The sequence below is a fragment of the Mytilus edulis genome, chromosome 9 (genome assembly GCF_963676685.1).
Source record: "Mytilus edulis chromosome 9, xbMytEdul2.2, whole genome shotgun sequence".
In the NCBI taxonomy this organism is placed as follows: Eukaryota; Metazoa; Mollusca; class Bivalvia; order Mytilida; family Mytilidae; genus Mytilus; species Mytilus edulis.
In genome coordinates this window covers 63,538,693-63,553,274 of record NC_092352.1, presented here as the reverse complement: position 1 = coordinate 63,553,274, position 14,582 = coordinate 63,538,693, and the positions used below count along the sequence as shown (strand labels likewise).

The following is a 14,582-nucleotide window of genomic DNA, read 5'->3' as shown; positions in this document are numbered from 1 at the left end:
AATTTCCACCAAAAGTATCCGTTATGGTTAAAATGCAACAATTTATAACAAAATGCAACAAAATTAACTAAAAACAAACATGACTGTTTATTTTACAACCAAACACATGTAAAATGATCTTCCGGTTGGGGCATAAACAATTTCGTTAAACACACGATTTGTTTTCTGGATTTTGACAATCTAAAGTAAAAATTTAAAAATTTGGTGACTTAGCTACCGACCCTATTTTTTTTTAAATATATGTAACTGGAACCACACCTATATTTTTATTTGGCCTTACTTTATTAAGACCCTTAAATTAAACAAAGCCTTTACTTTTCTGCATTGGCTAGAGGTATAGGGGCAGAGTTGAGATCTCACAAACATGTTTAACCCCACCACATTTTTGAGCCTGTCCCAAGTCAGGAGCCTCTGGCCTTTGTTAGTCTTGTATTATTTTAACTTTTAGTTTCTTGTGTACAATTTGGAGTTTAGTATGGCGTTCATTATCACTGAACTAGTATATATCTGTTTAGGGGCCAGCTGAAGGACGCCTCAGGGTGCAGGAATTTCTCGTTGCACTGAAGACCTGTTGGTGACCTTCTGCTGTTGTCTGCTTTATGGTCAGGTTGTTGTATCTTTGGCACATTCCCATTTCCATTCTCAATTTTATTATTAATATGATGAATTAATGAATTGGGGAAATATAATTTCCCTGAATACATACATAAAACAAAACAAAACCACATATTTTTATGAGTAGCCCCTTTTAACTAGAGGCTCTTAAGCCTGTGTCGCTCACCTTGGTCTATGTGCATATTAAACAAAGGACACAGATGGATTCATGACAAAATTATGTTTTGGTGATGGTGATGTGTTTGCATATCTTACTTTACTGAACATTTTTGCTACTTACAATTTTCTCTATAATAAAGTTGGAACTTTAGTTACAGAGGAATATATTTTGTAAAAATGAATTTACTATAAAGTAGTGTTGTCAACGGTTAATTGGTTAACCGGTTAACGGGTCAAACGACCGAATACCGAATACCAAAAACGCTAACCGGTTAACCAGACTATTTTTCAATTTTGATAGATTTTATATAAATTTGTATTGAATTAAACACCTCGAGGTGAACCAACGCCTGTGTGAATCATTTCGATAGAGTCCCTGAAGTGGATACCTTGGTATGCAGGGTTGTCAAATTATGCAAATGAATGCAACATTAAAATAATACTCCAAATTGACAACAACACTTCAATTGATCTGCAATTTTATTTGCTATGGTCTACATGTTTCGCCTGCAAGGCAGGCTTCATCAGGACAATTTTTATACAGAAATTGAGCCCCTGAAGTACTCAAAGTGGTGCATTGAATTTGACGTCGTCATGGTGAGAGAAACAATGAAAAGTGAAAGTAGCAATACAGAGTTATCAATAGATAAGATAAATATAGAAAATTAAAGTTTGTATACAATGTAACTTGAGTTCGTTTTACTATTATATGATACATTAAATTGTTCTAAAGGCTTGGCATCTAATAGGACGAACTTCCCATGGTTCCTACCACTTCTAGGTTGGAAGAGAAGCCTTGACGACGTCAAATTCAATGCACCACTTTGAGTACTTCAGGGGCTCAATTTCTGTATAAAAATTGTCCTGATGAAGCCTGCCTTGCAGGCGAAACATGTAGACCATAGCAAATAAAATTGCAGACCAATTGAAGTGTTGTTGTCAATTTGGAGTATTAAATTTGTATTGAAATCATTAAAAAGTTAGGTTTTACTTTAAAAATGTCGTCGTGGTAATTAATTTGACAGATCAGTTGTCCAGTAAACTGATTGCTTTTGTTAATCCTATAAACATAGAATTAATTAGAACTTGTCTCTCAGTTCGGGGTAGGATCTTAAAGAAACATAATTAGTATACATGTTTTTTTTAGCAGTAACTCTTAATCAGTAATGCGATTAAATTTTACGATTTACTTCATTTTTTCGTTTCTGATCTAATATTGTGTAAACCTACATTTAAATGTGCAACCTCCGTCATGCAAGGCTTAGTCTTACTTTAAACGAAATGCTAACTCAAAAATTGTGAAATGCAAACCAATGTGAATGTACTCAATGTATACGTGATAGTACGAGTAACATGCAAACAAAGTAAAGAAACAGGCCGTACGGTGATCTATAGTTGTTAATTGCTGTTTCATTTTGATCTCTTGTGGAGAATTGTCTCATTGGCAATCATACCACATCTTCTTTTTTATAATTAATCACTCAAAATGAATCTCTCCACATCATTTTGGAGAGTGAAAAGGAAAGAATAATCAGTTTTAGACATATTCAATTCTACGATATCAAGAAGTTTTTTTTATTTTATTTTTCAATCTGAAATTGGTACAAACGCTATAGTTGATACGGTGTAGTTGATTATTAAAAGTCAACCTTTGCCAGGAATCCTCACAGACAAGCCTGATAATGCCAGAGGACAAACTTCAATTCTAAAAGCGTAAATTTATGACTTGGATGAAAGGTTGTCAAATTGACACTCATACCACATCTTATATCTATGTGTAGGGTACTATTGATAAGGCTTGCAAGCACCAACTCAAACTACTGGTTAACCGGTTAATCGGTCGAACGATTATCCGAGTAACCGGTTAGGCAAAAGTTTAAGATTTGACAACACTACTATAAAGGGCAATAACTCATTACGAGGTCAACTGACCATTTCAGTTATGTTGACTTATTTGTAGATCTTACTTTGCTGAACATTATTGCTGTTTACAATTTACCTCTATTTTAATAGTATTCAAGATAATAACCAAAAACAGCAAAATTTCATTAAAATTACCAATTCAGGGGCAGCAACCAAACAACTAGTTGTCTGATACATCTGAAAATTTCAGGGTCAATAGATCTTGACTTGATAAACAATTTTACCACATGTCAGAATGCTCTAAATGCTTTGGTTTCAGAGTTATGAGCCAAAATCTACATTTTACCCCCAATTTCTATTTTTAGCCATGGCAGCAATCTTGGTTGATTGGCCGGGTCACTGGACACATTTTTTAAACTAGATACCCCAATGATGATTGTTGCCAAGTTTTGTTTCATTTGACCCAGTAGTGTCAGAGGAGAAGATTTTTGTAAAAGTTTACGGACGCCGGACGCCGGACGCCAAGTGATGAGAAAAGCTCACTTGGCCCTTTGGGGCAGATGAGCTAAAAATATATAACTAGAGGCTCTAAAGAGCCTGAGTAAAGAGCCTGTGTCGCTCATTTTGGTCTATGTGCATATTAAACACAGATGGATTCATGACAAAATTGTGTTTTGGTGTTGGTGATGTGTTTGTAGATCTTACTTTATTGAACAATCTTGCTGCTTACATTTATCTCTATCTATTATGAAATTGGCCCAGAAGTGACAGTGGAAAATATTTTGTGAAAATTTACAAAAATTTAGGAAATTTAGGAAAATTGTTAAAAATTGTCTATAAAGGACAATAACTCTTAAAGGGTTAAATTTGTCCAAGTAGCGCCAGGGGAGAAGATTTTTGTAAAAGATTACAAAAATTTACAAAAAATTTACTATAAAGGGCAATTACTCCTTAAAGGGTCAACTGACCATTTTGGTCATGTTGATTTATTTGTAGACCTTACTTTGCTGAACATTATTGCTGTTTACAGTTTATCTCTATCTATAATAATATTCAATAATAACCAACCAGGTGCTCCGCAGGGCACAGCTTTATACAACCCCAGTGGTCGAACTCTGAACAGTTGGGGCAAATTTGGTCACAATATTCAAGCTTGATACTGTCTGAATTTGGATTGTGATCATATTTTTGACATAATATAGGTTTTTGTCACAATATTGATGAGGTCAAAGATCTAACAAATATATTGCACAATACTGTGCAATTGAAGATTTCTTCTTGAAACTTTTCAAAATTCGAAATTTGAAAAATTTTGAAAAAAAGGAATCCCTTAAAAAAATGGTAAACAAAAATCCCCCCCCCCCCCCCCAATTTATAGAAAACTCCCTTGGAGCAATAACCCTTAAATTCAATCCAATGCTTTCCTTTGTATTATTGAACCTTGTAGTACAATTTCAGAAAGATCCATACACTTAAACACTAATTATTGTCATGATTATTTGGAAACTAGAAACATGCTTCTTTTTGGCCCTTTTTTGGCCCCCAATCCCTACATATTTTGGGCAATTAACCCAAAACTTAATCCCAGTCTCCCCTTTGTTATATGGTACATTGTGGTACAATTTCAGAGAGATCCATACAATTTCACACAAGTTATTGTGTGGAAACTAGAAAAATGCTTGTTTTGGCCACTTTTTGGCCCTTAATTCCTAAACTTTGGCCCCATAACCCCTAAAATGAATCCAAACCTTCTTCTAGTCATTTTAAACATTGCCTTATAATTTCAGAGCAATTGATATACTTGTATACAAGTTATTATCCTGAAACTAGAAAAATGCTTGTTTTGGGCCCTTTTTGGCCCCTAATTCCTAAACGGTTGGAACCATCATCCCAAAAATCAACCCAACTTTTCTTTTGTGGTATTTAACCTTCTCAAAAAATTTCATAAAGATATATTCACTTAAACTAAAGTAATTATCCCGAAACCAATGTGTCTTCGGACGACGCAGACGATGACTACATCATACCATTATACGATCCCAAAGTTATTTTTGGGGTCGTATAAAAAAATGGCAAAATTTCATTAAAATTACCAATTTAGGGGCAGCAACCAAACAACAGGTTCTCTGATTCATCTCATAATTTCAGGGCAGATAGAAATTGACCTGATAAACATTTTTACCCCATTTCAGATTTGCTCTAAATGCTTTGGTTTCAGAGATATAAGCCAAAATCTACATTTTACCTCTGTGTTCTATTTTGCCATGGTGGCCATCTTGGTTGGTCGGCCAGTTCACCAGACACGAAGATGGACGACGACAATGGACGACAGATAACAGGCTATTTGTCAAACTTGGAATTATTTTTAATTATGGAATTTGCATAATTTCTTGTGCTTGAAATTTTTAATAAATTCCATGTTTATATTGTACTTAAATGTTCTGTGCTGCGCACAACACTTTCTATTACAAAGGAGACAGTACATTTTCAATAGAATGCACTGTGCCGCGCACAACACAATCTATACTAAATACATTGTATGGGAAGTGTTATGAACTGCTCAAAACATTATAATACCAAATAAACTTTGAATTTATTAAAAATTTCAAACACAAGAAATTATTCAAATTCCATAATAAAAAATAATTCCAAGTTCAAATAATACCCTGTTAGATGCAAAGTAATGAGAAAAGCTCACTTGGCCCTGAGGGACAGGTGAGCTAAAAATGGCAATGGGTGGGCTGAATAAATTTACCACAAATAAAATATGACTGCTAATAGTGCCATGGCCGCCATCTTGTGTGGGCCAAGTGAGCTTTTCTCATCACTTTGCGTCTGTCGTACATCGTCCTTGTCTGTCTTCATTAACTTTTACAAAAGTCTTCTCCTCTGAAACTACTGGGCCAAATTAAACCAAACTTGGCCACAATCATTATTCAGGTATTTAGTTTAAAAAATGTATCCCTTGACCTGGCCGACCAACCAAGATGGCCGCCATGATAAAGTTTCATACCTTTATCGGTTCAAAACAGAGAATGTGTGTTTGAAAATATGGTAGCCACATAATTCCATAGCTGTTAATCCAATTTTAGTCTCGCTTGTATTGATTTATGTTATTTCATTTTGTACAATATAAACTTAAAGTTAAACATCTTAAACCTGAAAAGTACTACAAAAAGAGATCTCAAACGAATTCACAAACACACTACCTCATAAAGGCTCACATTAATTTAGGCATAACCCAGCAAACAAAATTATGTCAGACCAATGTAATTTAAAAATAATTTTTAGTCTCGTTTACGTCAGTAACTTATAAACTAACGTTATGTTTATGTAGAAACCCCTAGATCAGACTGAAATCGATGGAGAAGAACATCAACATTGACCAAATTTCAGCAAATACTGACCATACAACAAATTATTACTCAAATGAGATGACTTATCATATCTTACATTGGCTTTTAACTAAAACAGCCAGGATTTTCAATGTTTTAACTGTACTGTAATACTGTGGTACCATTAATAGATAGAACAGATTTTGTTTTAGTGTTAAATAATTTTCAGTAATTCATACTCCTCTAAGAGATGTTAATTCATTTCTGACTAGAACATCTCTATAACCGCCTCCTGTTGATACCACAGTCACATGTTTCAATGAAGTATTACTGTGTGTCCTCCAATAATTGTTTACACTGCTGTAGTACGTGGCAATCATTCTGTCAAGTGAGATCACTGAAATAATATATATGAAAGATGTATTCTGGTATATTTTTATTCACAATTTCAAACTTTTGTGGTTTGGAAAATATACCTCAATTCATTGGTTTTTGTCTCGCTTGACAGAGTCAAAAAGAGAGACATAGGTATGCTGTTTCCAGTGGTGGCAGCAGTGTCAAAAATGTATTGGTCTTTGATTAGGTCTAGTTTGTGGGGAACCACAAGTTGTAGGTCAATCATATTTGGTATGCAGCTGTATAAGTATTGGCACATCTCATTTCCATTTAGATTATTTGGCCATGCCCCCTCACTTTGAAGCTTTTACTTATTTAACATTTAATAGTTTGTGATTAGGTCAGTTTATGTGGAACCACTAGGATGAACTGCTAGTGTTAAGTCAATGATATTTGGTATCAGGCATGGGGTAATTGTAATCAGTAATCATAATCAGCTGTAATCGATTACATTTGCAGTGTAATCCTATGTAATCAGTAATCATGCCATTTCTAATTACAAGTAATCTTAATGTATTCTATTACATTGCCAAAAACAGGTGTAATCATGATTACTTTTAGATTACTTTAAGATTAAATTCATATGATTACTTGTTGATAACAAATCTTGTATATACTGGTATATAGGAAAATAGTATTTGATAGACAATATGAAAATGTAAAGCATGAATAAAAAAATCATGAAACTAGTATTCACTATGATGGGACTTTGTTTAATGTGATAAATAGCATCATCTATATAACAAGTTTTTTATAACCAAGTGTTTTATTTTGATAACAGTTTACTAAAGGAGTTTGCTTCCCAGTGTTTGTGAAATTGAGCTCTTATGATATAGAGTATGTCTTGAAAGCATTTTTGTTTATTGATTGAACACTTCTGATATTAACTCCAATTTCATATAGGTATGCCCAATATTTTTATAAAACTACAATGAATTCAAAAGCAGAAAACATTTAGTTCCAATTTGACTTTGAGGGTCTACATATATAACTGCATGAGCCCTTTTAATTCAATATGAAATTTAAAATCATATTTCATATGTTGACAATTTTAATAAATTTTGTTTTCCATAAATACTATGATACATATGTATTCAACATTTTTAAAACAAAATATGACAATTAACCACTTATTACTTTATTGATATTGCAATTAAGACAATACAATTTTAATACCCAACTCACCTATTATTTGTTAAAAACAATGGAAGTAGTGATTAACACCTGTAAAAACATTTATGGATATGTCAATTATGTCCTCACAGACAATAACACTTTACTTGATTGATTTTTTCAAGATTTGTCAAGGTTTTTTGTGAATTGGGCAGTTGGTTAAAATTTGTATAAAAAAAAATTATATCTTTTACATGGAGAAAGGACACTTGTCTATAGTTATGTTATCAAATTACACATGTTACACTGCACTTGTCTAAATTCTTTTAAATAAGATTAATAAATTATGGCTTTAAAAAAAATCACCAAAATTAGCTTTTTGTGAGGATGAAAAGTTATTAGAAATTCTTTAATATTGCAATATGCAATGTAATCATAAGTAATCATTATTACTTTAAAGAAAAGTAATCTAATGTAATCAATTACATTTGAAATAAGGTGTTATTGTAATGTAATTGATTACATTTTATAAGCAAAGTAATTGTAATGTAATTGATTAAATTTTTTAAACAAAGTAATTGTAATTTAATTGATTACAATTTAAAGTAATCGACCCATCCCTGTTTGGTATGCAGTTGTATAAGCATTTGCATATCTCATTTCCATGGAGAAATGTATAAAATAATTTTCACCAAAATTAAAAACACTAATTAGAGATTTATGAGAGAATGGAATACCATAGGGACAATTTGAGACACCCTTTTGGAGCCCATGATGTGTTGATTAAGATTTGTAAAAAAAAATTTGTACAGTTAAACAGTCAGGATTCTACTTCGTCAAAATTATCTCCACATTACGCCAGTTCATTTACACAATCGTAGAAATGGAAGCCATTGTAGGGATGACGCGCTACCAATTTTGCTCTTGGAAACCGATAAATTTATCCACATTGTACCATTACGACCCTTATATGTCAGTTGTATTTTAAAAGACAAAAGTATCAACTAGCTAATGAGCATCAGTTAATGATCTTGTCTGCATTGATTCAACTTAAAACTATTGTCGGATCGGTTGTCAGGTGGAATTTTCGAAAATTCATAAACATTTAAAAAAATTCTAATTAAATATTTTGTGGAAGGGCAGACTAGATATTTTTAGTGATTGAAGACTATAAACACTTGTTATCACACACAAAAAATTTATGCATTTTCATCATCCAACTTGAAAGACTGTCATCGAGTTCTTTCAGTAAAAAAATAGCTATTCGAACACACCTACTCTGTTTTTGTGATTCATTTGATAGGTATTTCACTTGACCCATATATGTCATCTTTTAGTACTGTGATTTTTTTATGTTATAAAGTCAACCTGTAGCTTTGATATAAAAAATAATAGAATCTGAAGCAAGACAATGTATGAAATATTCTTGCTTTGGTCAATATCAAGACAAAATAATCAACTCAAACACGCCCGAACATAAAAAGGTGCACTCGATTTTCTCTTTTCAATACTATTGTTACCCATTTTTTGGAATTTTTTCTTGAGTCACATAATGGAAAGGCAGACACAAAAATTACTGAACTAATAGATTAATATGTTTTCCGTCAGTGGTTTTTTTTTTTTTTTAATCGGAGGTTATGCATTTTCTACATCCAACTTGTAAGATACCCATGTCGTCGACTTGATATCTAATTGCTCTGCTTAACTATGTACTAGATAAATTGAAAACTTAGGCAAACAGTGTTTTTAAAATAAAACACTTCGTAATTGAGAAGAAATTTGTAATTATGTCTTTCCACTTTTCTGTGGAAAGACCTATTGTTTTTCTTCTGATTATTTTTTTTTTTTTCTTCCGCCAAATTTTGTTCTTGCGATAAACATTTGTTTTCGCAATATGTCGCTTAGATATTTGGTATATGATATCGAACAGTTTAGGCGCTATTGAAATTTACCCTGCGTAACCGAATACTTTTCTTTGTAGGAGTTATCTCCCCAAACACTGTTTTCCTTGTGTCCACAACTCCTTCGCAACCGTAAAAGATTACGACAAATTTATTTTATAAAATTGCTCGTTATATCCTTCGCATGATTTGTCCAATTTCGACCGAAGAAATATGAACGCTCCATATGAGAGTTATTTCCCTTTTTGTATTTGAAATTTTAAAATGTATTTTAAACTGGAACACCGTAAGTGATAGAGACCTAGGATCTTTTGATTTGAGGTCCTTGGTCCAAAAAAATGAAAATTAGGTCAAGGTCAAAGGTCAAGGTCATATTCTAATTTTTGAATTTGTCTTATTTTCACTCATTTTCATTAACCTTATAAGATATCGACAAATTATTTTGTATAAATTGTTAGTTGCGACATGTTGTAACTAAATAATTTTAGTTGAAAGGGTGCGTAAACAATGAATGGGAGTTTAAGCCATATCATATCTTAAATTATGTTTAAAGTGATATAACTTATTAACCATACATATTAGAGACTAGGGTCTTTTGATTTGAAATCCTCAGTTTGTGACCTTGAAATTGGGGTCAAGGTCATAGGTTAATTTGACGTTCTAGATTTTGACCTTTGCTTTAAATTCATATCTATACATCATAAAGCCATATGAACTGACATTTTAGACTGATTTTTTATATTTCAATATCAAAATAGATATTAAGTGGTGGAAAGACCTTCAATTGTTCTCTGAACAATTGGTTTTTAATTTTGTTTGTTTCTATTAACTTTTAAATTTTTTGTCACTATAGTAAACATTACAGTACACATTTATCGCCTTCTCTAACAAAGAACTTCAATTCTTTTGTTCTATTTCAACCCAGTTTTCGACTGTAAAGAGATGATAGAGCTAAATTCATTCAAGTGAACTGACAGAGATTTTGCCACTAATTACATAATAATTGATTACATAATAATTGCATAATACAAATATTGCATTCATTTAAAAGATTAATCTTTTATCTATCTATAAATACCTCTTTTATTATTTTTTATGCATTCATAAGAAAGTTACAGCATTTTAAAGGTTAGTGATTGGAAGTAAAACTAGAGGCTCTAAAGAGCCTGTGTCGCTCACCTTGGTCTATGTGAATATTAAACAAAGGACGCAGATGGATTCATGACAAAATTGTGTTTTGGTGATGGTGATGTGTTTGTAAATCTTACTTTACTGAACATTCTTGCTGCTTACAATTATCTCTATCTATAATGAACTTGGCCCAGTAGTTTCAGAGGAGAAGATTTTTGTAAAAGATTACTAAGATTTACGAAAAATGGTTAAAATTAACTATAAAGGGCAATAACTCCTAAAGGGGTCATTTGACCATTTCAGTCACTTATTTGTAAATCTTACTTTGCTGAACATTATTGCTGTTTACAGTTTATCTCTATCTATAATAATATTCAAGATAATAACCAAAAACAGCAAAATTTCCTTAAAATTACCAATTCAGGGGCAGCAACCCAACAACAGGTTGTCCGATTCATCTGTAAATTTTAGGGCAGATAGATCTTGACCTGATAAACATTTTTATCCCATGTCAGATTTGCTCTAAATGCTTTGGTTTTTGAGTTATAAGCCAAAAACTGAATTTTACCAATATGTTCTATTTTTAGCTGTGGCGGCCATCTTGGTTAGTTGGCCGGGTCACGCCACACATTTTTTAAACTAGATACCCCAATTGTGATTGTGGCCAAGTTTGGTTTAATTTGGCCCAGTAGTTTCAGATGAGAAGATTTTTGTAAAAGATTACTAAGATTTACGAACTAGAGGCTCTAAAGAGCCTGTGTCGCTCACCTTGGTCTATGTGCATATTAAACAAAGGACACAAATGGATTCATGACAAAATTGTATTTTGGTGATGGTGATGTGTTTGAAGTTCTTACTTTACTGAACATTCTTGCTTCTTACAATTATATCTATAATGAACTTTGCCCATTAGTAACAGAGAAAAAAAAATTGACTATAAAGGGCAATAACTCCTTATAGGGTCAATTGACCATTTAGGTCATGTGGACTTATTTGTAGATCTTACTTTGATGAACATTATCGCTGTTTGCAGTTTATCGCTATCTATAATAGTATTCAAGATAATAACCAAAAACAGCAAAATTTCTTTAAAAATTACCAATTGGAGGGCAGCAACCCAATAACCGGTTGTCCAATTCATTTGAATATTTCAGGGCAGATATATATTGACTTGATTAACATTTTAACTCCTTGTCAGATTTCCTCTAAATGATTTGGTTTCAGAGTTATAAGCAAAAAACTACATTTTACCCCTGTTCTATTTTAAGCCATGGTGGCCATCTTGGTTGGATGGCCAGGTCATCGGACACATTTTTCAAACAAGGTACCTCAAAGATGATTGTGGTTAAGTTTGAATTAATTTGGCCCAGTAGTTTCAGAGGAGAAGATTTTTGTAAAAGATAACTAAGATTTACGAAAAATGGTTAAAAATTGACTATAAAGGGCAATAACTCCTAAAGGGGTCAACTGACCATTTCGGTCATGTTGACTTATTTGTAAATCTTACTTTGCCGAACATTATTGCTGTTTACAGTTTATCTCTATCTATAATAATATTCAAGATAAAAACCAAAAACAGCAAAATTTCCTCAAAATAACCAATTCAGGGGCAGCAACCCAACAACGGGTTGACCGATTCATCTGAAAATTTCAGGGCAGATAGATCTTGACCTGATAAACATATTTACCCCATGTCAGATTTCCTCTAAATGCTTTGGTTTTTGAGTTATAAGCCAAAAACTGCATTTTACCCCTATGTTCTATTTTTAGCCGTGGCGGCCATCTTGGTTGGTTGACCGGGTCACGCCACACATTTTTTGAACTAGATACCCCAATGATGATTGTGGCCAAGTTTGGTTCAATTTGGCCCAGTAGTTTCAGAGGAGAAGATTTTTGTAAAAGTTAACGACGACGGACGACAGACGACGGACGACGACGACGACGGACGCCGGACGCAAAGTGATGGGAAAAGCTCACTTGAGCTAAAAATGGTTCAAAATTGACTATTAAGGTCAATAACTCCTAAAGGGGTCAACTGACCATTTCAGTCATGTTCACTTATTTGTAAATCTTACTTTGCTGAACATTATTGCTGTTTACAGTTTATCTCTATCTATAATAATATTCAAGATAATAACCAAAAACAGCAAAATTTCCTTAAAATTACCAATTCAGGGGCAGCAACCCAACAACAGGTTGTCCGATTCATCTGTAAATTTTAGGGCAGATAGATCTTGACCTGATAATCAATTTTACTTCATGTCAGATTTGCTCTTAATGCTTTGGTTTTTTAGTTATAAGCCAAAAACTGAATTTTACCCCTATGTTCTATTTTTAGCTGTGGCGGCCATCTTGGTTAGTTGGCCAGGTCATGCCACACATTTTTTAAACTAGATACCCCAATTGTGATTGTGGCCAAGTTTGGTTTAATTTGGCCCAGTAGTTTCAGAGGAGAAGATTTTTGTAAAAGATTACTAAGATTTACGAAAAATGGTTCAAAATTGACTATAAAGGGCAATAACTCCTAAAGGAGTCAACTGACCATTTCGGTCATGTTGACTTATTTGTACATCTGACTTTGCTGAACATTATTGCTGTTTACAGTTTATCTCTATCTATAATAATATTCAAGATAATTAGCACTGGCACATCTCATTTACATGGAGATTATTTAGCCATTTACCTAAGTCATGGTTCATTGACTTCGAATATTTTCTTTACTTATGTAACATGTTAAGTATTGCTAGTTTAATGTCACTATTTGCATAATCAAAATTACAAAAAAAGCCAGTCATATCTCTGCGATAACAGATTTTTCTTTCTTTTTATATTGATGATATTATTGAGAAAGTAACTAACCTGGAGCTTGGTGAGGAGTAGCCTGTGTTATTATAGTGTTGACAGAACTCTGGTCAAACTCTGGTAAAGTAAATAATGCCCTTGCTATCATCCCACCCTGAAATATATTTTAAAATATTTTGATCATTATATATCTTTATTCTCATAAACCATAGTACAATGGTACAGAGACAGTATTAAGAAAACATGTTATACTAGGCAAACATGTTTGTACAACTCATATCAGTAAAAGGAGTTGTGGTGTATATGTGAATGAGACACAAACTCAACATCATAAAAATAAAGAGATCTAGAACACAGATCTGATGTACAGATGAACAATTTCTACACAATAAGACTTTTCTTAACCACACTGCCCACAAAAGGGAGTGAAAAAAGTCTTTAATCAATACTTAATTTATTGCAAATTTATAAAATAAATGGCGAATGTGTCCAAGGGGATACATAAGATGCCCTCCCTTGCATTTAACGTTATAAAGAGACATAGATTTGTAAAAGGGACACCACCAAAATTTCAAACTTGATCAGTGGTAATAAGCATTTTGTATAGGTGTTATATTATTTTGTTAGGGCAAACATTAGCATTTTTCCATTGGTAAAGGAACATAACTCTAGAATTTTAAAAGTGAAGCCACCAAAATTCCAACTTGATCTGTGTTTTCAAGTAATAAGCATTGTGTATAATTTTTATATGATTGGTTAAGTAAGTGAAGTTTAGGAACTGAATCCTATTTCAGGAGGTACAGACATTCAGACGTACCATATGATGTACAGATGAACAAATGGTTAAACTTAATGCCCTTTCTGCTATGTCTGGGCATAAAAATGTTTTTACATGTGTTTTACATTGATAAATTAACACTGATAGCAAAAAGGGAAAATCTACAAACTATAGAAAAACAATAATCCAGTATCCTGAATATATGAGGCAATATTGAACGAAGACTTCTTAATTATGTAGATTATCATGAATATGTTAAATAACTGTTCACTTACCATGGAGTGGCCAACCAATACAACTGAAGAAGGCTTATTGTATTCATATAAGGACAATATTTTCTTTACACATTCATGTACAAATTCTGTAATAAAATGGATAACTATCATTAATAAATGATCCTAAAACATTCTATCGTTATCTAATCTAAATATCAAAATATCAATACATGGGTGCGCAAGCTGAAAGGTCTAAGCTGCCTATGATTTAATT

At 32.7% G+C, this 14,582-nt stretch overlaps 1 protein-coding gene across 1 annotated transcript in view; it reads right to left on the bottom strand.

The window, feature by feature from the left end:
- LOC139488795 (GPI inositol-deacylase-like) overlaps positions 1 to 14,582 on the bottom strand; it is a 137,277-nt gene that overhangs the window by 106,232 nt on the left and 16,463 nt on the right. Inside the window, exons 7-9 of the mRNA XM_071274714.1 lie at positions 14,369 to 14,454; positions 13,373 to 13,469; positions 6,212 to 6,369 (exon numbers count right to left, since the gene is read on the bottom strand). Coding sequence (XP_071130815.1) covers positions 6,212 to 6,369; positions 13,373 to 13,469; positions 14,369 to 14,454 — 341 coding nt within the window. The remainder of the gene's footprint in view (positions 1 to 6,211; positions 6,370 to 13,372; positions 13,470 to 14,368; positions 14,455 to 14,582) is intronic.